Source organism: Brienomyrus brachyistius, chromosome 4, assembly GCF_023856365.1.
Source record: "Brienomyrus brachyistius isolate T26 chromosome 4, BBRACH_0.4, whole genome shotgun sequence".
Classification (NCBI taxonomy): domain Eukaryota; kingdom Metazoa; phylum Chordata; class Actinopteri; order Osteoglossiformes; family Mormyridae; genus Brienomyrus; species Brienomyrus brachyistius.
The window spans coordinates 12,241,569-12,266,520 of NC_064536.1; the positions used below are offsets into that span (position 1 = coordinate 12,241,569).

Consider the following 24,952-nt stretch of genomic DNA (forward strand, 5'->3'; position numbering starts at 1 on the left):
GTGCTAGACTGTTTTCCATAAGCTACAAATCCATCATGCTATTATACTGTATAGTTAGGTATAAACTATTACCCAGAATTGTTAAGTACTGCACATTTAACATATATATCTACTGCATGATGCTATCTGTTTACTCAGGACATGTTAGATGTGTCATTTGATGGTCTGAATACACAGAGCTTTCCCATCCCGAACTGAGGCTCAAACTAAGCATTAAACCAGTTACACTGCATTTAATGTGCTTCTGTGTATATCATGGTAGATGATTGTACTGGCATATTGCTCACTACCTATGTTGCACTGTCCTTACTGTCTGTGCACAATGTCTTGTCTTACACTGGACGATACTGGCATATGGTGAGAGAACAATAAAGTTCACATTGGCTTTGGAAGAGCCTGAGGAGAGTTAGGGATACTGTCTCATGGGTGAATCACACTTTACACAAAGACATAGACAATGTATAGACATTGCAATCAGATGCATGAGATATGAGCACCTGTCCTGGAAAAGCATTGGGAACAGGTTAATCCATATTAATGCTACGTTTTTTGAATGCCACAAAACCATTTAGATTCAACTGGTATCAGACTGTGGTATCTACAAAGTTGTCTTCTGGTTCCAGTGGGGGGAATAGATGCATTTTTATGTATATGCAGTGCTCTGTCATTTATTTATTTATTTATTTATTTATTGTTCACTTCCTTGGCGATCTCAGATTATTGCATCACACACTGTTGCCAATCAACGATTAAGAAATTAGTATGTTTCTTTGGAAGATGTTATGTCTCGTCATAGTGGAAATGGCCCCTAAATGCTACGATGAGAGCTATAAAAGCCTCAAGGTTACCGGCTTAAGTTATCATCCTGAACCTGGACAGCGCTTCAATATTGTTGCGTCATCAGAAAAACAACCCATTCCAGGTAAAGTTTCATATTAATATTCGCTTTCCGTTTTCCTATTCTCATTACATATTTGGATGAAGATAAAATCATGTATTATTGCTTTGTATTATTGTGTTAAGATACAGGTATAAAATATATTCAGCCTTGCGTCCACGTGTGTTCCCATTCTGCACCCACGAGACGCCAGTCAATCTGGACTTATCTCGATAATTAAAGGGGAGAGGCAACATATTAAATTCAGCACTGTAGTATACACACAGTACTCAATCGCAAATAATAATGTAAATGTAAATTCAAAACACGTTGTATTTAAGAGCGCTTCACCCACAAACGTCCTACAACGTCCGCTTTCAGGCGACTCTCGAGTAATATATATTATTCACTATGGACCTCGGACGTAAATGCGATCGGACGTGACTGGATCAGGCAAAACTCGACGTAAGACTGTCTATGTATATATGGGCATACATATTACAGACATATCACTGAGATGGTATTTAACTTAAGTAATTATGACTGTCTAGTGAAGATAGAAAGTAAAGGTCTGAAGTAGAAGACAGCATTATTATGAATTACATTTTATTTAATATTTAAAAATAAATTGGCACGTTTAATTGTTTATTCATTTACTTATAAATACTTTTGTTTCATTTTGAACAATATGGTGTTCCATATATATATGCAAATTTGTATTTAAATGTCACAATTTAATGCTCTGCGTTGATCAAATAAGTTCACTTTAATGCAACTTTTAAAGCAGAATGATAGGAACTATTCAATTAATTGATCAAACTCATTTTTCGTTTTTATCAAAGCCATTATGTTGAGCCAGCATGCCTTTCTTTACACAACATTTCTTAACATTGTTTTTACAGTGTAGTATAGAATAAATCCCATTTTTCTTGGAGACATAAACTGATCATCGCTTTTTTCCGGTCTGCACCCTACCATGCTGTGACAGCTAGGCTTAAAATCCTCTTGGCTGTAGCCCCTAGTGACTGGACCCAGTCATGTCCATGCTTCTCCTAAGGTATTTTTATTCCCCCCCCATTCACCAGGATCTGTATGGATTGAGGTTCCAGCATGGGTGTCACAGGGGAAGAGATCGCCATTGTCGGCATTGGTTGCAATTTTCCAGGCGGTAAGAACACATTCTAGTACTCTATCAACTGACTGTTTAATTCTATTACCTAAAAGCTACGTTGCCTAATTATAAACATTATATGGCAAACAGTATGTAGACACCAGCTTACCCAACAACACTTTCCAGTATTAAAAGGAAATTTCTCCACCTTGTCTTTGCAGTCATCACCAGTAGAAATTGTGAGATACTTGGTGTCTTATGTACAACATTATGTGGTTCTGTGTGGGTGCACCGGTATATTGCTGGTTTAAGGTCTTTGTCCTTGTAACACTTCTCATGATGCAGACCATCACTATGGTGTCTGTACATTATGGTCATGCTTCCAGTATTTGAACCGGGATAGTCTTTAAACTTATACTAATACATTTACTTATGTAGTAAGTCCTATGTGCTCTGCTTGTTGTAGTATGGCAGCTAGGATGACCCAGCATTATGAGAAATAGGACGATTTGCTTTGAGCACTACAGCTGGAGACTGTCAACCACTTCTCTAGGCAAGATGGTCATGTAATGTGTAGATGACCCTTCAGAATCTCTCCACACCCATCTCCTACATGCCTGACTGTGTTTCAGCTTGACTCCTTCGCCCAAATTGATTCATTTCTGTTAGGATCCTTCATAGTGTCTAGAGTCCATGGAATTGCAGTAAATCAAAGCACAGAGATACTGTATACAGTGTTTAAAATGGCTACTTGCAAATGATAGAGAATGAGATCAAACTTATTTTCTGTATAGTATGAATATGTACATCACCCACAGTTACATAAAACTTTACTCATAATAATATAAACCTTGTTCGTAATTGATAACATTATGTTCTTTTAAGGAGAGGGACTTGACAACTTCTGGAAGGTTCTTCAGGCAGGAAGGAACTGTGCGGTGCGGATTCCAGAAGAGAGGTTTGACTGCACCCATTGGTATGATCCTGACGACAGCAAGCCAGGCAAATCTTGTACAGAACGAGCCTCCCTGATCGATGGGTAAGATGGCACAGTATTTGTGTTAAAGAAAACTGAAACCCAAAATTCTTGACAGACGCATTTTGCATATAAAATTATTAGCGATGCACTTCATGTTTTCAACAAAAAAAAACCAGTTGGCACTTGAATTTTTTACATTTAACTTTTTAATTTACCATTTGCAGTGTAATATGATATATATTGATGAGCCCAATGGATCAGAAAGGTTACAACTGTGACCTAACATGCAGGCTGTGGCTTGAAGAGCTCCTGAAATCGCAGTTCTAGACTGTGTTAATCTCCTCACCGATTTTTTGTATTTACTCATGCATTATTTACTCAAAAACATTGAACATATGCAGAGATGAAATGTACCTGTAAAAGTTACTAGTTAGAATTAGACTATCATTAGAGCATAGATGGTATCCTGTAGATGACTAATATGTAAGTTAAATGTTACCATAGGAGCTGATTCTTGATGGATTGTATTTTCTGGCATTGATATTACCACTACATCCTGGCTCATTACTGACTTGATCCTTTAAACTAATGTATAATATGATCTTAACCCTAGATAGGTTTGTGAGGACATGAGCACTGGAAACAAAAAGCTAACAGTGTAGCATTTCTGATACTGCTACAGGTTCAATGAATTTGATCACAAGTTCTTCAACATTGATGATGATGAAGCTGGGCTGATGGATCCTCAGCAGAAGCTCCTTTTAGAATGTTCCTACAGGGCCCTAGAGGATGCTGGGATTCCAATGGAGAAAGTCAGTGGGACCAGCACAGGCGTGTTCATAGGTAACATTAATATTGTACACAAAACCTGATCAACCTTCTACTTTATCACTTAAATTCTGACACATCTGTACTTTTGTTTTTCCACTTTTGATGTTTTGACTTGATTTTTGGAAGGTCTCATGAACCGGGATTATGAGCAATCAATAGCAGCCATCAGTCCAAATGTAATAACTCATCGCAATAGTACCGGAACAGCAATGAGCATCGCTGCAAATCGCATATCCTACACTTTCGACCTGACTGGACCCTCTCTGGCCATTGACACTGCCTGCTCCTCCTCGCTTGTAGCCCTGCACTTTGCCGTCCAGGCTATAAAAAACGGTAATGCCTTATTTCACGTATAATAAAGTGCAATGGAGTTTACCCTTCATTCAGTGAAATAACAAGGAAGAGGTTGTGTGTGATATTGAGAAACATTCATTGAACTGAGTTGAAATTTAAAATGCCTCTGTATAAAAGTCTCAACTTTCAGTTTGTTTTTGACATAATTGCAGTAGAACATTTGCAACTCTTTTGCTATGCAAATATGTTTCCACACAACTCATCATGCAATCCAGCAAAGATAATCTTATTTCTCCCCCCCCCCAGTTAATTCTAATTTTTGTTTTACAGTCACAATTGTCTTTCTTTTTATCCACAGTATATAAAAATCAGTGCTAGAATGATCTCAAGTTATGTTTGCAGCATAGCTAAGTACTGTAGCATTTGTTAGCTCAATCGAAAATCCATTACATCAAAGTCTCTCCAAACTATATGTAGACATAGGAGGCGGTGTTCCATAGTTTTGGGTATAAGGTGACAAACCTTGTCTTTCCTTTGTTCCTTACATCAGGGGACTGTGATATGGCTCTCTGTGGCGGCGTTAGCAACATAATGGAGCCATGGACCTTTGTTGCTTTGAGTAAAGCAAAGATGATCTCTCCTGATGGAACTAGCAAGCCATTTTCCAAGCATGCAAATGGTTATGGGAGAGGGGAAGGTTGTGGGATTGTCCTACTGAAGCCACTCAAAAAGGTGAACTAACATTCTACACAAGATGTTTTGTTTCATCCAAAAAGATATGAACCAAAACCCAAGCAGCAAAATGCAGACTGTGACATAATACTATACTGTGACAAACGGCATCCATTATCAATATTCATTATTTTTTTGTTTTTTAATAACAGGCTCTAAGTGACCTTGACCATGTGTGGGGTGTCATAACCACAAGCGCTGTGAACCAGGATGGCCATTCTGTCACTCCAATAACCAAGCCATCTGTGGTCCAGCAGAAGGAGCTACTGCAAGTGATTTATACGGACATTGATCCATCTCATATCCAATATCTAGAGGCTCATGGGACAGGAACCCTGGTTGGAGATTCCACTGAAGCAGAAAGCATCTCTACAGTCGTTGCCAAAGGCAGATCTGCAGGATCAGCACCACTTTGTATGGGCTCTGTGAAAGGTAACATTGGGCACACAGAGTCTGCAGCAGGAGTGGCAGGACTTATCAAGGTACTTCTGATGATGCACCATGAAGTCATAGTTCCTTCAGTCTTCTACTCTGAGGACAGTGCAAGTATTGATGCCCAGGCATTACGAGTGAAAGTTCCAGTGTCAGCAGAAAAGTGGGAAGTGGGTGGTCCATTTGGAAGGGCTGCAGGTGTGAACTGCTTTGGGTTTGGGGGAACAAATGCCCATGCAGTTGTGAGGGAGCACAAGACGGTTTGTAGTAACCAATCAAAGCGTTTGCCTGTAATTGTCACTCTCTCGGGAAGCAGTGAAAAGTCACTCACATTGATGATGGAGAGCACAGCTCAACAGATAAGCTCTGATGACACTGTACATCTCCCAAATTTAGCATATACGTCAACATGTAGAAGAACTCACGCAAAACACAAATATAGGAAAGCTTTCCTGGCATCTTCTCTTAGCCATTTAGAAGAACAACTGAAATCTTCGCTCAAAAGAAAAATTGTGCCATCAAAGGCAGATCCTAAGGTAGTCTTTGTGTTTTGTGGAAATGGGGTCACATACAAAGGCATGTGTAAACAATTATTGAGGGAAGAGCCTGTTTTCAGGGAAAAAGTTAAGGAAATAGACAGCATCTTCCAAAAGTACAGCCAAACAAGTATCTTTGAGATGTTGGAGAGTGATGGTAATTTCTCTGAAGCAGATGAGGTCCAGCCACTTCTTTTGGCCATTCAGATTGCAATTAACTGTCTCTTAACACACTGGGGTATCAAGCCAGATGCAATTATTGGGCATTCAGTTGGTGAGGTTGCTGCTGCTCATTGTTCTGGTCTCCTGTCCTTGGAGGATACAGTGAAAGTAATAAATTTTCGAAGTTCTTTGCAAAGTCGGGCGAATTCCGGGAAAATGCTTGTTGTCGGAAACATAGAAGTGTCAGAAATTGAGAAGCTACTTACTGCTTACACAGGAAGGATTTCCTTGGCTGCGAAGAACAGCCCTCGGTCTTGTACCTTAGCGGGTGATGCAGATGCGGTAGACGAGCTTCAACAGGAGCTTCAAAGCTCTTTCCCAAACAAAAACTTGTTCATCCGTGTTTTGAATGTCACTACAGCTTATCATAGTCATATAATGGATCCCATTCTGACTGAAGTAGAAAAGAGCATAGGATCTTTGCAGGAGAATGAAACAGTAGCAGAGCTTTTTTCCACAGTGACAGGAAAGGCGTTTTGCAAAGGGGAATTTTCAACTGGAAAATACTGGGCTAGAAACATAAGAGAGCCCGTACTCTTTGACCAGACTCTGAAAGCAGCAGCTGAGGGAAGGAAAAATGTAATTTTCGTTGAGATTGGGCCCAGACCAGCCTTACAAAGGAACATTATAGAGACTCTGGGAGAAGACACTATTGTTTTTTCCACTGCACAGCCAGAAAAAGACCACGTAGCAATGCTTAATGTTGTGTGCAGACTATTTGAACTTGGAGTGCCAGTAAACTGGGAACAGTTTTACCGTGGGTACGAGACATTGCCAACACCGTACCCAAGGTATGAATTTGACCGAACCAAGAAAAGTCTGTCTGCCAAAGCACAAGCAGGCAATGGAAGTGGGCATCCTGTGCTCACCAGCACAGGTCCCAACAGCTTCCTTTGCGACGTGACTTCTGAATCAGCATCCTATCTTTATGAGCACAAAAACAATGGTGTCCCAATCATCCCAGGAGCCTTCTATGTTGAACTGGCTCTAGCATCCTTCATTGCAAGTTCAAAACCAAAGGTCCCCCTCAATTCATTGGACCTAAACATAAAATTTCAAAATCCATTTGTTTTGAGCCATAATTCTCCTGCAATAACAGTACAACTTGATACAGGAGAGAATGAAAAGAGTGTTAAAATATATTCTTCCTCAGCAACTTATGCATCTGGGAGCATCAAGCATATGCCATCATTAACAGCAAAGAGACAGAATGTTTCACTCGATCATATTTTAAAGAGATGCACCTCAATTTTGCAGTCGGAGGAATTCTATGACACAGTCAGTCAGATGGGATTCCAATATGGCCCGATTTTCAGAAACATTGGAGATCTGTACTGTGGAGAAGAGTTTACTGAAGTTGTCACCCTTGTAAAACTTCCAGATGAAATTCTGAATGATCTTCACGATTACTGCATCCACCCAGTAGTGTTGGATTACTTCATGCAAATGGCAGCAGTGATTGGAAAAAGTCGATCATGGGCAAGACCAATGTTCCCATCATCGGTGGGTTCTTTAACAATATCTGAACCTCTACAGGAAGAAATGTTCTTCTATATACGCAAAACTCAGAGTGAAGCCGACTTCTATGATTTATGCGGTTACTTCTTAGACAGGAAGGGTCAGGTTTTGGCTGAGCTTAAACATGTGAGAATCACTTACGTTGGCAGTGACCCTTCTGATGTCAAAGATTTGTTCTTTGAAAACAAATTTGATGTAACTGATGAAGAGAAGCCAAGCACCAGTAACAAATGCAAAGCTTTTGTGTTTGCAGATGACATAGGGTTAGCTGAGGAGTTAAAACAGCATTTGCACCCAGATTCGACATATGTGCTACCAAAGAATGAGAGAGAATTATCAAATAGGAATGCTGTTGACGTTCTGTCAAAATTTGATATCCCCAAAAAGAAGTATGATGACATCTTATTCATGTGGGGTATCGGAAACATCACAGATCTGGATACAGAAAGTACTCTAGAGCACTTGGTAAACTGCTGTGAGGATTTCCGGCAAATTGTGCTCAAGCTTACTGAGGAAAATTTCCCCCATTCTATCAGAGTCATAACTTACAGATCAACAGAAAAGACAGTCGATCAGATCACTCCCGGTTTCGTGCTTAGTGGCCTAACCAGATCACTTGCAGTGGAGGTGGAACTTATTACATTCCAGTTCATTGATGTTGGGTCACTTTCAAAAAATGACATTCAAGCTCTCAGTCAGGTGATTCATTCTTACCCCTCTGCAAAATATCCAGAGGTCACTGTAAGCCAAGGCCAGATTTACTCTCTTACCCTTTCCAATACATCTTTCAAAGCTCTTGACAAGAGAAGTGTTCGCCAATCTCAGTCTGAGTGTTTCACATTACAGACTGCTGACCCTTACCGGGTTACAAACCTGTCAGCCATTCCCTTCAGTAATCTCGATACCAAAGTTAAAGAGCAAATGGTTCAGGTTCAGCTCAGTAAAATTTGCGTCCACTCATCGGACTTTTTTCCAGTCAGTTTATCAGATTTGAATTATGGTCAGACATTCTACTGGAGTGAACATAGCTCTAAGAACCACAACCTGCTAGCTCTTGACTTCAGTGGTATAGTTACAGCTGTGGGTAGGAATGTTACTAAATTTAAAGTTGGCGATCAGATTGTTTCTTGCTACCCAGTGGTCGCATCCTCCAAGCTCAGGATTCCAGAATATGCATGCTACAATTCAAACATGCTTTCATTTGCAGTAGATGTTCCATGCATGTCCTACTTTGTGATATCCTGGGAGATCTTGCGTCGCATGCTGCCTGAAGTGAAGCAGAATGGATCAGTATTGGGCATCATTTCATCAGAACGTAACTCGCATCTGGCTCAGGTTTTGACGGCAGCAGTGAAAAAAGGTGGATGGAATGTGACTGTGGCCACAGAAGCTAGTGGAATGTATGATGCACTCATCTTTTTATCTCCAGTAGATGTTTCTTCTGTAGCCCAAGCCTGTAACGATTCTAAGGTCAGACAGATTGTTGTAGTCTGTGGTGGCAAAGTGCCAACCGCTCTCTCACAAACTATCTTGAACAATGAGAATGACAATGTTCGCATTGAAATCCTTCAAGTGGAACAGATCTTACAGAAGTCGTACCTCAAAAGTCAGAGGGAAAATATCTCCAAGTGGCTTACCTCAGCTCATTTTAGCTCAAAAGATTTCCATTTTCAATGCAATACTTTCCAGACAGCAGTCTCTGAAAATAGTGAGCCTGAATCCTATTTTAATTCAAAGACACTGCCTGTGATTGTTCTAGCTGATGAGAAAATGAAGGAAATTTCAGAAATACCTGTGCATGAGGAGGAAAAGCTATGTTTTCTTAAGAAAGCTGTGTACATAGTATCAGGGGGGCTTTCTGGCCTGGGGTTCGAAACTGTTAAGTTTCTTGCTAAACGAGGAGGAGGTCACATTGTTATCCTTTCTAGAAGGAAACCTACACATGAAATGCAGGTGGAGATTGATGCCATACAGGATGCTTATGGAGCCATTGTCACATGTAAACAGTGTGACATTTCAATTGCTTCAGACGTCACAGCAGTAGTTCAAGACGTCAGCCGGAAATTCCCTTCCTCTCCAATTAAAGGAGTGTTCCATAGTGCAGTTGTGTTGCATGATGGGATGATTAGTGCTCTTCATAAGTCACACTATTTCAAAGTTCTGAGACCCAAGGTTAATGGGGTGCTGAATCTGCATCATGCAACAAAGGATTTCAGATTAGACTACTTTGTGTGCTATTCCTCTGTTGCATCAGGCATTGGCAATGCAGCTCAATCAAACTATGCTGCAGCCAACTCTTTCATGGACATGTTTTGCCATTACCGGCGAAAACTTGGCCTTGCTGCGCAGACCATTAACTGGGGGCCATTGAACTTGGGTCTCCTGTTGGACAAGGCGCATTTGCAGTTACTTTTGGAAGATAAGGGGCTACTTGTAATGAATGTATCAGAGGTCCACGAAAGCCTAGAGAGATGCTTGCTCCAGAATAACGCTCAGCAAATTGTTTGCAAATTCAGCTTCAAAAACATACTCAGCAGCGTCTTGCACCTCAATAACTTTATGAATGTACGCTTTCTTCCATTAATGGAAAAAATACTCCACAAAACAAAGCATCTCAATTCCATGGACCTGAATGTGACTCGTCCCACTACATCAGAGGAGTATGTCAAATGTTTGCTTTGTGAAATCTGCAACATTGAAATGGAAGAACTCGGAGATGACATGACACTTGTAGCCCTGGGCATTGACTCGATGCTGGCAATGACCATGCAGAATCGCATCTATCAGGAAAGACAAATCCGTGTTCCTCTTGTAGTGATCCTTGACCCAAATGGCACAGTCAGTTCCTTAATTTCACTTTTAATGGGGGACAAAACGGCAGAGATACAGGAATAGTTTTGGTGTAGGTGTGGAATATTTTGCTCAGCAGTAGTTCCTGTTTTAGGATTTTAAGTCTGTTGATGCACTTGATACGTTGCAGTGACCCTTTACACACGTTATAATGAATAATGGTTTACAAAGAACACTGTCAGAGATTTAATATGAATATTGGTTAATCACAGTTAATTATAATCACACAGTTTGATCAATAATGAAAAATCTGCAATAGCTGGGATCACTTATTATAACTGTGTATTTTTATTTAAATTACTTGATTATGACACTTGATTATTTTTTTCTCTTAAAGTTTAAATGCCAAAATTGGTGCCATGATTGTGAGGGTCAAATTAAATCCAAAGTGTAGACGTTGCATAGTTATTGCGCTCAACTTATTATTTTTTTCTTCAAGTTTAAATGCCAAAACGGGTATCTTAATATGTACTCGTTGATACAGTTGATACAGCTTTAACCTTTTCTATTGCATTTTTTAATGAGTTATGCTTAATCATGTTTTATGTAAAACAAATGAAGATCACTTTCAACACATCTCCCTTAATGCGTGTTTGCTCTCGGCATTCTCATGAAGGCAACTAAGATGTTTTTTTGTTTAAGTAATATTACTGAATATGCTTTTTTTTCTTCTAAAGTCGGTATTTTCACATTGGTTAACCTACGCTAGCAAGCCAGCCTCACTACGGAGGGTATCAGAAACGAGTTAATTTGTTCGTGTTAAATTAGTGTTACAGAGTGAATGCTTTCTAAAGACAAAAGTAAACAGCAAATCTCTAATGACATGTTTATCAATGCATGTATGTATATATTCGCGTGCATAGATTATAAACCGTAATGCTGGATAAGATTGCCACTGTGTGCTGTGCCCTGAAAAACCAATGCCCAACTATGGTTTAAGTTTAGAAACATTTGCAAGTACGTTTTTTAACGTTTTACATGATGTCTGGATCTATCTGTACGAACTCGTTGTATACCGAGCCCGTGTTCTGCTTGCCACTTACCTTTATTGAGCATGTTTAAAATAAAATATACATCCAATGACATTTTGTGGTGTTCTTGACTCTTTTTCTTTTCTTAAACACCTAAATGACTGGTGCATTTTGGTAATGAAAATCAGTAACTTATTACTGATAAAGTTTCATAAAACGTTGCATTTTTGAAGAGAAAAAAATATTGAAATATTAAGTCTGTTAACCAAATGTGTTTACCTTCGCGATACACTCAAAATAGCGGGTGGGGGCGTATCAGACATAGCAGACACGTGACTGACAAAGACCAATTGGTTATTTAATTTGATGGATGGTGGTTAGACCTATCGCTGTCTTTGGAGGGTGGGTCCAAATGCAAGAGAGGGAGAGATGAACGGTAGAGCGGTGTGTGGTAGAAGAGAGACAAATGGCGGAGATCCTGCTGGTGCATCGTATGGGAAGCTACCATGTATTTGGTATTTATGTTAGTCATATTGTTTGAAGGTGTTGTTGAAGGAGTTCAGTTCGCGTATGAACAATACCGACTGCAGCGGAATTGATTTTCTTTTATTTAAGTAATCAGTCTACAATTAGGCACCGCGAGTTCATTCGCGCGGACTGAGCTCTTGCGAGTGACGGTTGGAGTTGCCACCATATACGCGAATTGCCGAAAGTGGAGGATCGAGACCAAAGCCATCGCATTCGGACGAGGACATCTTAGAATGAAGTTGTTTTGCGACGTGGCCTAAGGCAAATGTACCATTTGTGTTTAAATAAAGAAAAGCAATTTATTTTATAATAATTTTGATACTATAACCAACATGTTTTATTAGATTATGAATATATATTTTGTTTTTAACGATATATTTTATTAATTATAATATGCAGATTATAGTATGGGCACTTTAATATTTATGTTTTGCAAGTTATGTCATCATCGCAATACTGAACAATGTTATTGCGCATTTTCATCATATCCTGCAGGACTTCATGGTGAGTCATAGCTGTAAAATTACGTTTCATATTTGTCTAATAGATACGATCCCTGATTGGAGGCTTGTAGACAGTCTATTTGAGAATCACTTTCATTGCACATGTTCTTTAAGACGTTCCGAGCCTCTGGGAACTGTGGCTATCCCTGCTTATGTTCACTTTCCCCTAGGCTGCATTAATAATGCCACTTATAGTTCACCATAGAATATCCAGCAGGGAGGAAATTTCACAAACTGACTTGTTGCAAAGGTGGGATCCTACCTATGACTCCACACTTGAATTCATTGAGCTCTTCAAAATGACCAATTCTTTCACAAATGTTTGTAAACCTGACTGCATGGCTAGGTGCTTGATTTTGTACACCTGTGGCAATGGGTCTGAATGAAACACCTGCATTCAGTGATTAAGAGGTGTGTGCCAGTGCTTTTGTCCATATAGGTCCCTTGCACAGTATGAGCCGAATTTGATCACCCCTGTCACGGGTCCATGTATTCACAACCGATGGGAAGCCAGTCGCAGTTGTTTCCTCTTTCAAATATCCAGAATACATCCCCTCAGGAGACTGCAGGATCAGGAAATATATCACAGGATCAAGTACACTTTCTGCAGCAGTTTCAGAAAAAATATGTTTCAAAATAAAGACTTTTATCTTCACTCTAAGCTTGCTGGGAGATTTTCACTTTTAGTATCTACAGCACATTCTGGGCATAACCTGGTATGATCATGTGGTATATATTGACATACCTGCAGAAGAGGATGAAGAGTAAGGATGCCGCGATAAGGCAGTATCAGGTGCACTGGGCTGTTCGACAGAATTGTTGGAAATTCACACACAAACGCAGTGTCTTCACTTAGCTCACCTGGGGGAAAGAGGTGCTTCAAAGGTTTCAAACAACAGAGGAGAGTTATAGCCATAACTGCGAGCGCAGCAGTAAGTGTAGCTGCGAATAGATGCTTCAGCTCTCACAGTTGACTTCATTGTTACATGGAAGTGCACCATTCAAGAGACAGAAGTGGAAGTCATCATCGGACAAGATGCATGGTATCTACACATCTGCAGGGATACAGCCTAAGTTTGATTCTTTTTTTTTGTATGCCCCACAAAAACCTGCTGTGATACAGACTGAATTAAAAACGCTGATACACATGAAAGTTGCTACATATTCAATGAAAGGAGCCCAGAAATAGTGATGTTAGTTAGGTTTTTCTTATCTATTTATCAAACTGAATGTTGCACCTACCCTACACCATCTTCATGCAGCCAAGACTTTGGTGATCAGATATCTGGGATCAAAACAAACTGGCACCATCGCTTACTATATACTTTTATAATCTTTCTGCAAGTGTTCCAAACTGCATTTTGCAATGTCTACTTTGATGCCAGATTAATATAAAAAAAAATATTTTTAATAAAAATAAAGATGGGTGTAATGCCAAAACAAATATATAAGAAATTTATTTGCCATGAATTAAGTTTGTGATATTGAATGAAATGCATGGTGGTGCAGTGGTTAGCACTGTTGCCTCACACCTCTGGGACCTGGGTTCGAATCTCCGCCTGGGTCACGTGTGTATGGAGTTTGCGTGTTCTCCCCATGTTGTCGTGGGGTTTCCTCCAGGTACTCTGGTTTCCCCCCACAGTCCAAAAACATGCTGAGGCTAATTGGACTTGCTAACTTGCCCGTAGGAATGTGTGTGAATGTGCCCTGCGATGGGCTGGCCCCCCAACCTGGGTTGGTCCCTGCCTCATGCCCATTGCTTTTGGGATAGGCTCCGGACCCCCTGCAACCCAGTAGGATAAGTGGTTCGGAAAATGGATGTATGAATATATGCCCTGACAAACCAATGCCCAGCTGTGGTTTAACTTTAGAAACATTTGCATGTAAGTTTTTTAACGTTTTACAAAATGTCTGGAAGGATCTGTATAAACTCGTTGTATACCGAGCCTGTATTCTGCTTGCAACTTAACTTTATTGGTCATATTTAAAATATATTTCCAATGACATTTTTGTGGTGTTTCTTAAACACCCAAATGACTAGTGTGTTTTGGTAATGATTATGGTAATTTTGTAATGAAAATCAGTATCTTACTGATTACATAAAACATTACATTTTTGTGGAGAAATAACACTGAACATGGAATATTAAGTTTGTTAGCCAAATGTGTTTATGTAACCCTAATTCTATTGAACAAAAAAAAAACAGGGTAGATTTTGGTAGCAAGAAAGTAGTAGTTTAGGTGCCACTATTGTCGGCGGAAAAGCTCAGCTTTTCACCCCAGTCACTCACAGCGACTTCTAAAACAGTTCATGAGTCTCCACAGAGCGTATTGACAGAGCACAGAACTCGATATTAAATACAGTATCTCGTCTTTATGTTCACATGTGAGCGATGCGATACCCAGTGGTGACATCTTATGGCCAGAATAAGTAAGCAGTTTACAGGTTGAGCTTTTCAGTTTTGTGCTGATTCCAAGTGATCTGAAGAGTTCTTCAGAGATTACATTACACTCAGCACCAGTGTCAAGTTTAAAAACAATTTTCTTGTTATTTTGAGATTTTCAGTCCATCTCTCTTACATTAGAGGCTTTGGTTGTGACCGTTTTGATTATTGTTATCAGCTGAACATGCAAGGACAGGCGTACGACCATGTGCTGTGCTCTTTTTTAATGTCGTCTCCTTTACTGATGTCATCAACTACGGTTACCCGTTAGGTACATTACAACTGGAATGTCATACATAGAGATGCTGATTTAAGAAATAATTTAAGTGGTTTCTTAATTTTCTCCAGTGCTGTATGTGGGTTGCTTTCATGCATGTTTATTAATCATATATAAGCATAATGCGAACGCCACAGAAATGATTCACTTTGGAGGTTTGGTGGGCTATTATCAGTGTAACATAAGATGTTTCATAAGTTCACAATGACATTTTAACAGTTTTCATAATGATGATTGGCTCCAGTTATGTCCATTTAATCATTATTGCACTTATTTAAAGCTCTACGACAGCGCTGCTCGGCCTTCGCTTATAATGGTTTTACAAATTTTAATAGAGCTTAAAACATCCGTGACATTTTAGAAATTCGTACACCAAATAATGTAGAACGGTTCACGTGCTTCCTGCGCATCACTGCGGCTTAGATTGGAATAGACCGAGTAACTGATCTGAGATCAGAAGCTGAATCGCCGACCTGCAGTGAGCCGCGCGCACGATCAGTTCTGGGTTCGGTGTCCGTATGTAACACGTGTGTCTATAAGGTACTGCGTCACCAAGTCCGAAACCTGACAGCTTCCCCAGGCGAATAATCTGCGGCCAGAAACAGGAAACATGGACGACGAAGTGTTGACAACTCTGAAAATACTGATAATCGGCGAAAGCGGCGTCGGAAAGTCAAGGTTAGCGAGCCTCCTAACAATAACACAACAGTAACGCGTTTCCTCAAACCGCTGGGTTTATGGCCCATAAGTTGAAAGTTGAATTGGTATTTATAAAAGAAATATTTTTCACTTCTGTTTTAAGTTTTATATTATTGGGTAGCTTTTATTATGAATGTCCTTATGCTTAATTCGTCGTACTGCATTTGTTCAGATGGCGTTGCCAGTTGCGTTTTTCACATTATTAATGTCACCCCGATTAATGTTAACAAAAGCAATCTGAATGAGTTTAGTGTTTGTCATCATAGATGTACTATGTCCAAATGCAGTTAGTGATTGTCGCTACCGGTCACCGCGTTTACGTACGTGTTTATTTGTATGTTCATTTAAAGACTTAGATTCTAAGTTAAACATTGGTATTTGTACTTGCATGTGTTAATCCCCGTGTCTCCGTTAGAGGTCGCTTTCTTTATCGGTCCAGTTTATTTTTGATAAAACAAAAAAGACATTTAACTATTTTAGTGTGTGTTTACAAACCAAGAATGAAATCTACTATATTTATATGTGTTAGTGTATCGAAGAAAAGATAGGAATGTAATTACTGAAAAAATACGATTTTAGATGCCACTTCAGCGTATGCTCTGCTGGCTGTATAGTTCACATTTTCCGTTCGATTTTATTCTCTGTGCCCCCTTATTCATTTGAAAGTTAGAAGTATTAACCTGCGTTTGTCATTGGAACGTATTTATTTATGCACCACCTAGTGGTAGACCGCGAAAGACGGTGGAACATGCGCTATTTTTGTTTCATTTACTGCATAGTGATACATTTGCATTAGTAAATATGTGACCCATCACCACGAAATGAGTCTTATGGGTGCAGTTCTACCAGTACGATTTAAGACTCATTTCGTGGCGACTGGTCACATATGTATGCAGTACGTGCTGTTTGGACACATATTTATGCAAGTGTTCCAAGAAAAATGTTTCAGAACAAGTTTTTTTTGTTGCGTGTGTGTACAGTACAATGCATTTTTTACTTGCAAGCATTCCACAAACTATAATACCAGTTAAATGCAAGACAAATGTAAGTGCATCACCTAACAGTGATTACCAATAAATAGCAAATAATGGAAAATAACTCCATTGTAGACAAACTGAGCATTTATGTATCTGAGAGGTGCATACATTATATGCATAACAGCGTGTCAAAGTGTTCATTGTACGTGGTAAGATTTGTTGTCCAATAAAGGGTGAACAGAGTCCTTCATGTTTTGGCCTGCCTTTTTTTATAGAACATGTGATCTATTTGTGTGCGCTGTGTTGTGAGGTGTGTCTTGGTAATTCACGTTCTGCTACATGAAAATGTTTGAACTTGCAACCTTCTGCACATAAAATATCCATGCCTGAGTGTGATGAGAAATTTTCATGCTGGGGACTGACATGACTCAACACGGACTCTACACCATGTTGAATGATTAGGACATATCAAGGGAGGAGTCTTCTTAAACTGTTGTCAAAAGCCTGACAGTTTTGATATGGGAAAGCAAATTAACTGTTTTTCACACTAATAAAATCCAAACTGTGGGTGAGGCAGTATGGAGAGACTCATAGCAGCTTATGCTTCACACATGACACACATGCCTATTGTCTTTGTGTGTTTTTCTTTTTCTTGCATTGTCCTATTAGATTAAAAAAAGACTTTGTAGTTGTTGTTTTTTTGGGAGGAGTACTTGCTAACTAGATCTTTCCTTTTGGTAGTTGGGTGGCATTTGATCAGTTTTGGTCATTAAAAAATAAAAAAAAATAACTGTGCTGAAATTATTTTTTTCCCGCCAACCTCAGTCTCCTGTTGAGATTTACTGATGATATGTTTGATCCAGACCTTGCAGCGACAATAGGTGAGTGGAGATGAGTATGGCTAATCTGACTATCTTGTTGTATTTCTATAGTTGTATAGGTGTCTTAGAAGTGCAAAATGCAGCTTGAATTCAGTGTTTCCCAACCCGGTCCTCAGGGACCCACAGACAGTCCACGTTTTTGCTCCCTGCTAGACAGTCCACGTTTTTGCTCCCTGCTAGACAGTCCACGTTTTTGCTCCCTGCTAGACAGTCCACGTTTTCGCTCCCTGCTAGACAGTCCACGTTTTCGCTCCCTGCTAGACAGTCCACGTTTTCGCTCCCTGCTAGACAGTCCACATTTTCGCTCCCTGCTAGACAGTCCACATTTTCGCTCCCTGCTAGACAGTCCACATTTTCGCTCCCTCCCAGCTCCTAAAAACGTGGGCTCCGAGGACCAGATTGGGAAACACAGAGCTTGATTTGTTCTTGCCAGCGCTGTATAGTTGAGCGCTTGTCTGATTTGCTCTGCTCAAGGCCAACTACGCACAATGGCTAGTCAAAAAATAATATCTGTAAAACAGTACTGTGTAAAAGTCTTGGAGAGTAATAAAACAATACGCTTAAATGTTCTTCATATTGGTAGAACTATGATGTTATTGCCTGTCAAAATGTGTTACCATAGCCATTTTATAAACCTCTCAAAGTCACCCCAGTATTTTATACTAACCATCCAAAATAGACATATATTTTAATCAACTACCAGCATACCACGTTTGGCTGATAAGTATTTAAATTTCACTGGTAGCTCACATAATTAATGAATACATGGAATGGCTGGGGTTTGGGAGGGGATGCAGTGTTGTAGCCATCCAACAAGGAATCAGTGACCTTTTGATGAACAGTGGAAATTCTTGTGTTTTATTGTAGCTCTGTTCATTTGTATATATTTCACTATCAAAAATTGTTTTTCTGAGCAGATATACGCTTTCTACATAGATAAATGGTATTACGTATTTACTTTGATTTGCCTAAGACTTGTGCCCAGTACTGAATGTATGTATTTGCACACATGGCTTGTGTGTGAACCCCACAAACAGACAAACACACCCATAAACCCTAATATGACCCTTTTTGTGATTGTTACACTGATCGATTCTTAATTAGAAAAATAAGCATAGGCCCCTTGGCGAATATCTATTCCACCAAAATCAGCATCCCAACATACATGACACACAATTATTACGCGATATAAACAGAGCACGATAAAAGCACATCATCAGATACAGTCTGCAGCAAGCGATACATTCATGTATAAGATGCAAATGTGACTATTGAAATTAACATTCAAAAGTAATATGAAAGTGCATACACAAAAGACATGGACAATTTTGTAGCTGAGTAGAGTGCATGATTAGTTATTTTACCTGTAACTAGATTCATGGCAAACCATTCAGTCATATTTACCAATATTTGTTTGAGGCCTCTCAGGTTCACGCCATTCAATATGTCACCAAATACACTGTTGGTCCTTTCTAGACATAGAAGGCAGGTTTTTGCTGTCGGGTCAAGCTCAGATTGACCCAGGCATGAACGTAAAGGGAAACGTAGATAATGGAGATCAGCGCTGTACTATTAAACAGTTATATTGTACAGACGCAGAGCCTCCAGGTACCATGACGAATAACAAAAGTGATTTGTGTGTGTATGTCTTAGGGCTATGTGAAGAGAAGCCTTTCAAATGTACCTGTATGTCTGTAAATGACAAATAAAGGCTTTGGGCAGCAAACACCAGTGACAGCATTGACTACTTAGCCTGCAAACTACTATGTGGTCAGAATCCACTTTGTGACCATAATAATGCAAGAGACTAGTGAGGTTCGTTAGCGTGTACTCCAAATTTGCCGTGAAGGAAAAGGATGCGTCTTTTGTGCTACTCCTTATCCTGCAATACAGGTTTAGTACTATAGATGGCACTATTGTACAGGAATAGTTGTTCTATAGTAAAGAATATTTAGAAGTGGCCACATCCGAACGTGGAATGTCTGTGCTTTTAATGAAATGGCTCGACTGTCACTGGGCGTTCAACTCCAGCCCAGACATTTCAACATTGTATTCTTTCCCTTTTATAAATGTAGAAGATAAGATTCAATACTGATGACTTAATACTAAAAAAATGAGATTTTATTGGTGGTTACCTTCTTTTCTGCAAGATTTTATAGTACTACTTAACTGTTCTTGTGACAAATTTATATGCAGAAATTTCATAGCGTTTTCATATTTATGAGAAGAAACTGATATCAAGTACCATCATGATAGCTTATGTACACTAGCAGCCAAACTTGTGGAAACACTTCCAACACTTCCAATTCCAGCAATGTTTAAAGCAGGGGTCACCAACCTTTTTGAAACTGAGAGCTACTTCACGGGTACTGAACCATACGAAGGGCTACCAGTCTAAATATATACCAGTCTTGTATACTAAAGTTATATAAACTTCATAATAAACATGTTTTTTTAGATATTGTCATTTTCAAATATATATAAATGCAAATGTGATTAAAAAAGAATAGCAACAGGATATGATTAAATTTCAGACACTGCTCACTGGTGAGTTGTGCTATTTTTAGAACAGGTCTGCGGGCGACTCATGTGGTCCTTGGGGGCATCCTGGTGCTCGTGGGCACCATGTTGGTGAGCCCTGGTTTAGGGATTGCTGAACTTTATTCCAATTACTCCAGTCAACGGCGTAACTGGAATCGTACAATGTATGACATTTTGTAAACATTCTTGAATTGTTTATAAACATTACCGCCAATATTCGTGCAGAGATTTTAAAGGTGTGATGCTAAAAATGCTAGCTGTTTCCACAATTTTGCCCACCAGCGTATGTCACTTAATTCTCCCTTTTGTCCCTTAATTTCCCATCATGTTTCTGAATCCAGGTGTTGATTTCAAAGTGAAAACCATTGCAGTCGATGGAAACAAAGCAAAGCTTGCAATTTGGGTAAGAGCATACTGGAATGAAGTGTTTTAGGGTAACTATGGGGTGTGGTTATGTTTGGGGGGGTTGAAGGGGGTCAGGCCATCCTGCATATGTGCTTCTTCTAATTATAGTTATATTTCAAATTTTTATGAGTATTTTATCAAATATTTTTGAGTAGTTGGTCTACTTATACTCCTGCCTTATTTTTAGGCTCATTTTCAGCACGCATTTCTTGCTGTGGTTGAAATCATAAGTTTTTTCCAAATGATAATTTAAGCGTCTTCCTGTTTAGAGTTCGTGACATTGTAGTCGTAGGTCTCCGCCAGTATCTTCATGTGGAGGTTCTCTGTTTTATGCAGTATGCTTTAGCCAATTAAAGGGTTTCCTCCTCCAGGACACAGCAGGACAGGAACGGTTCCGAACTCTGACGCCAAGCTACTATCGTGGGGCCCAAGGCGTCATCTTGGGTGTGTGTGCACATTTAAAAAAACCCTCATCATCTGCAGTAGCATTTATTTGCCCCCCCCCCCCAAAAAAAATCTGTTTTAAATATCGTTTGGTTTATTATTTCTGATGATTATTGTTGTTGTTCGTTTTGTGGTTTTTTTATTATCAACAACAGTAATGCTAATAATTTTAATAATTGTCTTATAATCATTGTTTATGGAGAATGTTGTTTTTTGTGTCTCTTCCCTCTTTTTAGTTTATGATGTTACAAAACGTGATACATTTACCAAGCTTGATAACTGGCTAAATGAGTTAGAGACGTACTGCACAAGATATGACCTCGTGAAAATGCTGGTTGGAAACAAAATTGATAAGGCAAGTGTGTTGTGTATGTTTTACTCATTTTCTGTAAACGACCTTCTGCCAGGAAAATCAGAAGTAGCATGGCTTTCTCTCAGTAAAACTTTCCTCTCAGATAAATATCTTTCTTCGCCCTCTGTCTTTCTCCTGACAGTAACAAAGTGCTTAATGAAATTAACCTTACTTAAAGATGAAAAATTTTAGGTTGTTTTTTAGCAGTTCGTTCAGAATTGTTCTGGAATATTGCACTGTTGAGAAAATATAGACTTTGATAATTTGCTGTCTTTTTCCCACCATAAATAGTTTTTGTTCTACTTTTTTCTGTTTTCTTGAATTTTCAGCGGGAGCTCAGTTCAGCCTTTTTTTTGTACAAAGTAATGTAAGGCTAGAAGAAAAACAGACAGAAATAACAGCCCTTTTTCTGTCATTGTTTTAGGAAAACCACGAAGTAGACAGGAACGAAGGCCTCAAATTTGCAAGGAAACATTCCATGCTTTTCATTGGTAAGAAAGTAGTTTTCTCTCGTTTTGGCTGCCTGTCATTTGTTACTACAGAAAGATCAGTCAGCGTAGCTGCTTTTCCAGTTGCCTTTCTAACCCTAACGTGGAGTATTGTGCTTGTATTGCATCAGCGTTATCCAGCCTCTTATATGATTCTCCTAAACTAAATTATAGTTTATTGGACTTTTCCTTCTTAGGCTGAAAATAGAATTAAAACAACCCACTTTAACGGATGTGGCATGTGCTAAATCTTCGCTCAGATGACTCGAAAAGAAATGGTACACTTCCTGTCACGAACTGCCTATGACCAAACACTTATTGGATGCATGTGCTGCGACTGCGATGGCCATAAGATGTTTTTCCCGCTATGCCTGTATCTCACCGCAGCCCTAATCTAAAGCAGTGCCTCTTTGGCTGATGTAGCCTCGCGTTCTCTGTTGCCACATTTAACGCTAATAAGTGTAGCTCCTGTCCCAAATCAACCCTTCCCTAACCCACCTTGAAACCGCCCAATACCAACCCTGCCAACCCAATTATTTTCCCAGTCTCTTTCTGGAAAGACCCGGCTATCCGCAAACTAACCCGAGCAAGTACTTCAGTATAGTTCATCAAACCAATACAAGACAACCCAATACTACCTCAACCTAAAATCATCTCCTAGATAACCCACCCCGATACACCCCTTCCTTCTCTCTCCGGAATCTAACCTTTTAAAAATCCATCCACATGCAGAGGCAAGTGCAAAGACTCGTGATGGGGTGCAGTGCGCGTTTGAGGAGCTGGTCGAGAAGATCATCCAGACCCCGGGACTTTGGGAGAGCGAGTCGCTGAGTCCAGGTGTGCAGCTCTCCCACCAGGACCAGCGGAAGGGGAGCTCCTGTCGAGGCTACTGCTCCTTGGTCTAAGTGCAAACTGGTCCTTTCGTTGAAGGAAAGCATTGTTATCTTCATCATTATTCAATGTTAAATGACTTAATCCTATTCCAGACCATACTTGCTGTGGTTGCACCCGTCTGGGGGTTTAAAGGGGAGGCGGCCATTAAGAGATGCTGCCGTTTGCACATTATAAGCTTCACTACTTGAGTTTGTTTAGGATTTCGTAAAAGGCACGTCTACTACTGGCAGAATCTGGGTCAGGGATACCGGTGCAACTGTCCTGTTCCCTGTGTGCCGCCAAACTCTCCACGGTGGCGGACTGGCAAGGATGCTTTGTAGACAATGTCACTTAGCATCACTCATGATGGAAGCTAACTGTTTAACTACTAGGCGTTTTAGAATAAAAGAATACTTGATGGCAACTCAGTTATAATGGCAGCAAGGGAATGTAGTTATAAAGGAGATATACCTCACAGTCCGTTAATATGTAGAGATTGCTGTTACACACTGACTTTTGTTTCTGGAACCTGCATGAGCAAAATTAAACAGCCAGAACTGTCGCTAGAATGTTGTTTTTCCCAGAATTTCAAGCAAAAACTGCTCTAACAAAGCCTTCTTTTTGTTTAACCAATGAAAACCCAGCCGGTTTCTGTCTGGTTAAAGAAATATGGATTATGGATATTTAACAGCCCACTTGTTCCCAGAATCGCCTGCGGATGTTTTTGATTTGTGTCTGAAGCATGGGGGCAAAAAAAAAACTAGTGTTTTCAAATGTCAGATATGTTTTATAAATTGCCAGTTTTCCCTCAGGTTTCCTAATACATGTTCTTATGTAGTCTTCTGTTTCCTATATTCATGCTTAAATGATCTGTAGCTGACCCACATACAGCCTTGAGAAGTGGATGTCCTTTGGATGTACAGGCCCACTTCGTTTGGCATTCGACTGATTGCTTTGTTTTTTAAGAAACAGGTGTCCAGTAACTAATGTCTGCTCTTCCAGCAGAAGTGCACTGGGTGTCCTGCTTACCATTTTAGCTCCGTCTTCCGCTGCAGAGATTCTTGTTTTACGGCTCTTTCCTTTTCTCATGTTTAATGGTTTTTAGTGCCACACTAAGTCATTCGTGATGAGAATCGGTGCAGTGGTGCATTCGGTCCTTTCAGTCAAAGCCCTAAAAGAACTGGCCTTAACATATGTCCTTAATATATTTTATTCTTGTCTTTAATTCATAGTATCTATGTTAATAAATGTGTTTTTATACTTAGTTCACGCTTTTTCATTACTGTCTTGATATTTTTGTGGTATTATTTTTGGGATTAAGGAAGCAGTAATGAATTTTTTTTTTTAACCCAGTAATGGTGACTGTTTGCTGTTGGGTAAAATGTGTATCTTTTGTGCGTGTGTGTATGTATCTATGTAGATGCAATAACATTTACTAATTCATTGTAAAAATCTATAATAAATCCAAAATATGGGTTTTTCAGTACGAAATAACTGTAACTAGCATTAATGTGTGAAAACTTTGTGCCTGCCAAGTATTTTATAGTTACTAAGCCTGCAAGACACATACCCAAAGTATGTAATAATATATGAAACCAATTTACTTGGGCTACTGATTTTAATCTGGTAAGTAACTCGGTCCAAAGGTGGACTTAATGTTACAATAAAAAATTTGAAATGGCTGCCGAACAGAAATACATCATGGTTTAATTTTAATGGCAGGTATTTCGGCCGATTCCAGTCCTTGTTATTTTGGCACACCGTTGACGTTTCATGGTCTGCCTTCAGCTGGTTGTGGGGTACGCTTATTTTTGGGAAGTACGCTGAGTGAGCATGCAGGCCAAACTGCTGTCCAAAAGCTGCTCAGCATTCAGACCTGTGATGAATTTAAACAATATTTTGGACAGATGGTCAGGAAATGAATTGTTCCAGGAACTCCTTGACTTGGCTGCATTGGGCAACAGGAGCGCGGGACGGGCGGGGGAATCTGGGGAAGTGGAATTCCAGAGCGCTTGTGAATGTCTTGGCCCTGGACAGAAGTGGCAGATAGGTAAACGACAGCAGATAGCATGTCACTGTAAGGCCTGTTCGTCAACGAAACGTGATGCTAAATTGTCTCTTTTATACACAGAAAGACCATCGATCATCTTGACATTCATCGTGCCAACTATTTTGCACCAGAACTCTT

General features: G+C 39.6%; 2 protein-coding genes across 3 annotated transcripts; both read left to right on the forward strand.

Annotated features, from left to right (window-relative positions):
* The first annotated feature begins 796 nt into the window (after nucleotides 1-796).
* On the forward strand, nucleotides 797-11,467 carry LOC125740215 (phthioceranic/hydroxyphthioceranic acid synthase-like). The gene is made up of 7 exons (XM_049011097.1): nucleotides 797-922; nucleotides 1,963-2,045; nucleotides 2,874-3,027; nucleotides 3,650-3,810; nucleotides 3,925-4,131; nucleotides 4,643-4,824; nucleotides 4,977-11,467. The coding sequence occupies exons 2-7, from the start codon at nucleotides 1,988-1,990 to the stop codon at nucleotides 10,425-10,427; spliced, it is 6,213 nt and encodes a 2,070-aa protein (XP_048867054.1). The 5' UTR covers nucleotides 797-922; nucleotides 1,963-1,987; the 3' UTR covers nucleotides 10,428-11,467.
* Nucleotides 11,468-15,574: 4,107 nt separating this feature from the next.
* On the forward strand, nucleotides 15,575-24,459 carry LOC125740203 (ras-related protein Rab-18-B-like). Of its 2 annotated transcripts, XM_049011082.1 has the most exons (7): nucleotides 15,578-15,782; nucleotides 17,606-17,661; nucleotides 20,544-20,605; nucleotides 20,979-21,051; nucleotides 21,288-21,406; nucleotides 21,828-21,894; nucleotides 22,624-24,459. In XM_049011082.1, the coding sequence occupies exons 1-7, from the start codon at nucleotides 15,715-15,717 to the stop codon at nucleotides 22,794-22,796; spliced, it is 618 nt and encodes a 205-aa protein (XP_048867039.1). In that variant the 5' UTR covers nucleotides 15,578-15,714; the 3' UTR covers nucleotides 22,797-24,459. The 2 variants fall into 2 exon arrangements, with proteins under 2 accessions (XP_048867040.1, XP_048867039.1); XM_049011083.1 differs by lacking the exons at nucleotides 20,979-21,051; nucleotides 21,288-21,406 and having other exon boundaries at nucleotides 15,575-15,782.
* The last annotated feature ends 493 nt before the right edge of the window (nucleotides 24,460-24,952 follow it).

Excerpts from the sequence above, each read along its gene's own strand:
- LOC125740215 (XM_049011097.1), top strand. The coding sequence starts at position 1,988 with ATGGGTGTCACAGGGGAAGAGATCGCCATTGTCGGCATTGGTTGCAAT. Across the intron at positions 3,028-3,649 it reads CGAGCCTCCCTGATCGATGG|GTTCAATGAATTTGATCACA; the intron begins GTAAGATGGCAC and ends ATACTGCTACAG. Across the intron at positions 4,132-4,642 it reads CGTCCAGGCTATAAAAAACG|GGGACTGTGATATGGCTCTC; the intron begins GTAATGCCTTAT and ends TCCTTACATCAG.
- LOC125740203 (XM_049011082.1), top strand. The coding sequence starts at position 15,715 with ATGGACGACGAAGTGTTGACAACTCTGAAAATACTGATAATCGGCGAA. Across the intron at positions 15,783-17,605 it reads AGCGGCGTCGGAAAGTCAAG|TCTCCTGTTGAGATTTACTG; the intron begins GTTAGCGAGCCT and ends CGCCAACCTCAG. Across the intron at positions 17,662-20,543 it reads AGACCTTGCAGCGACAATAG|GTGTTGATTTCAAAGTGAAA; the intron begins GTGAGTGGAGAT and ends TTCTGAATCCAG.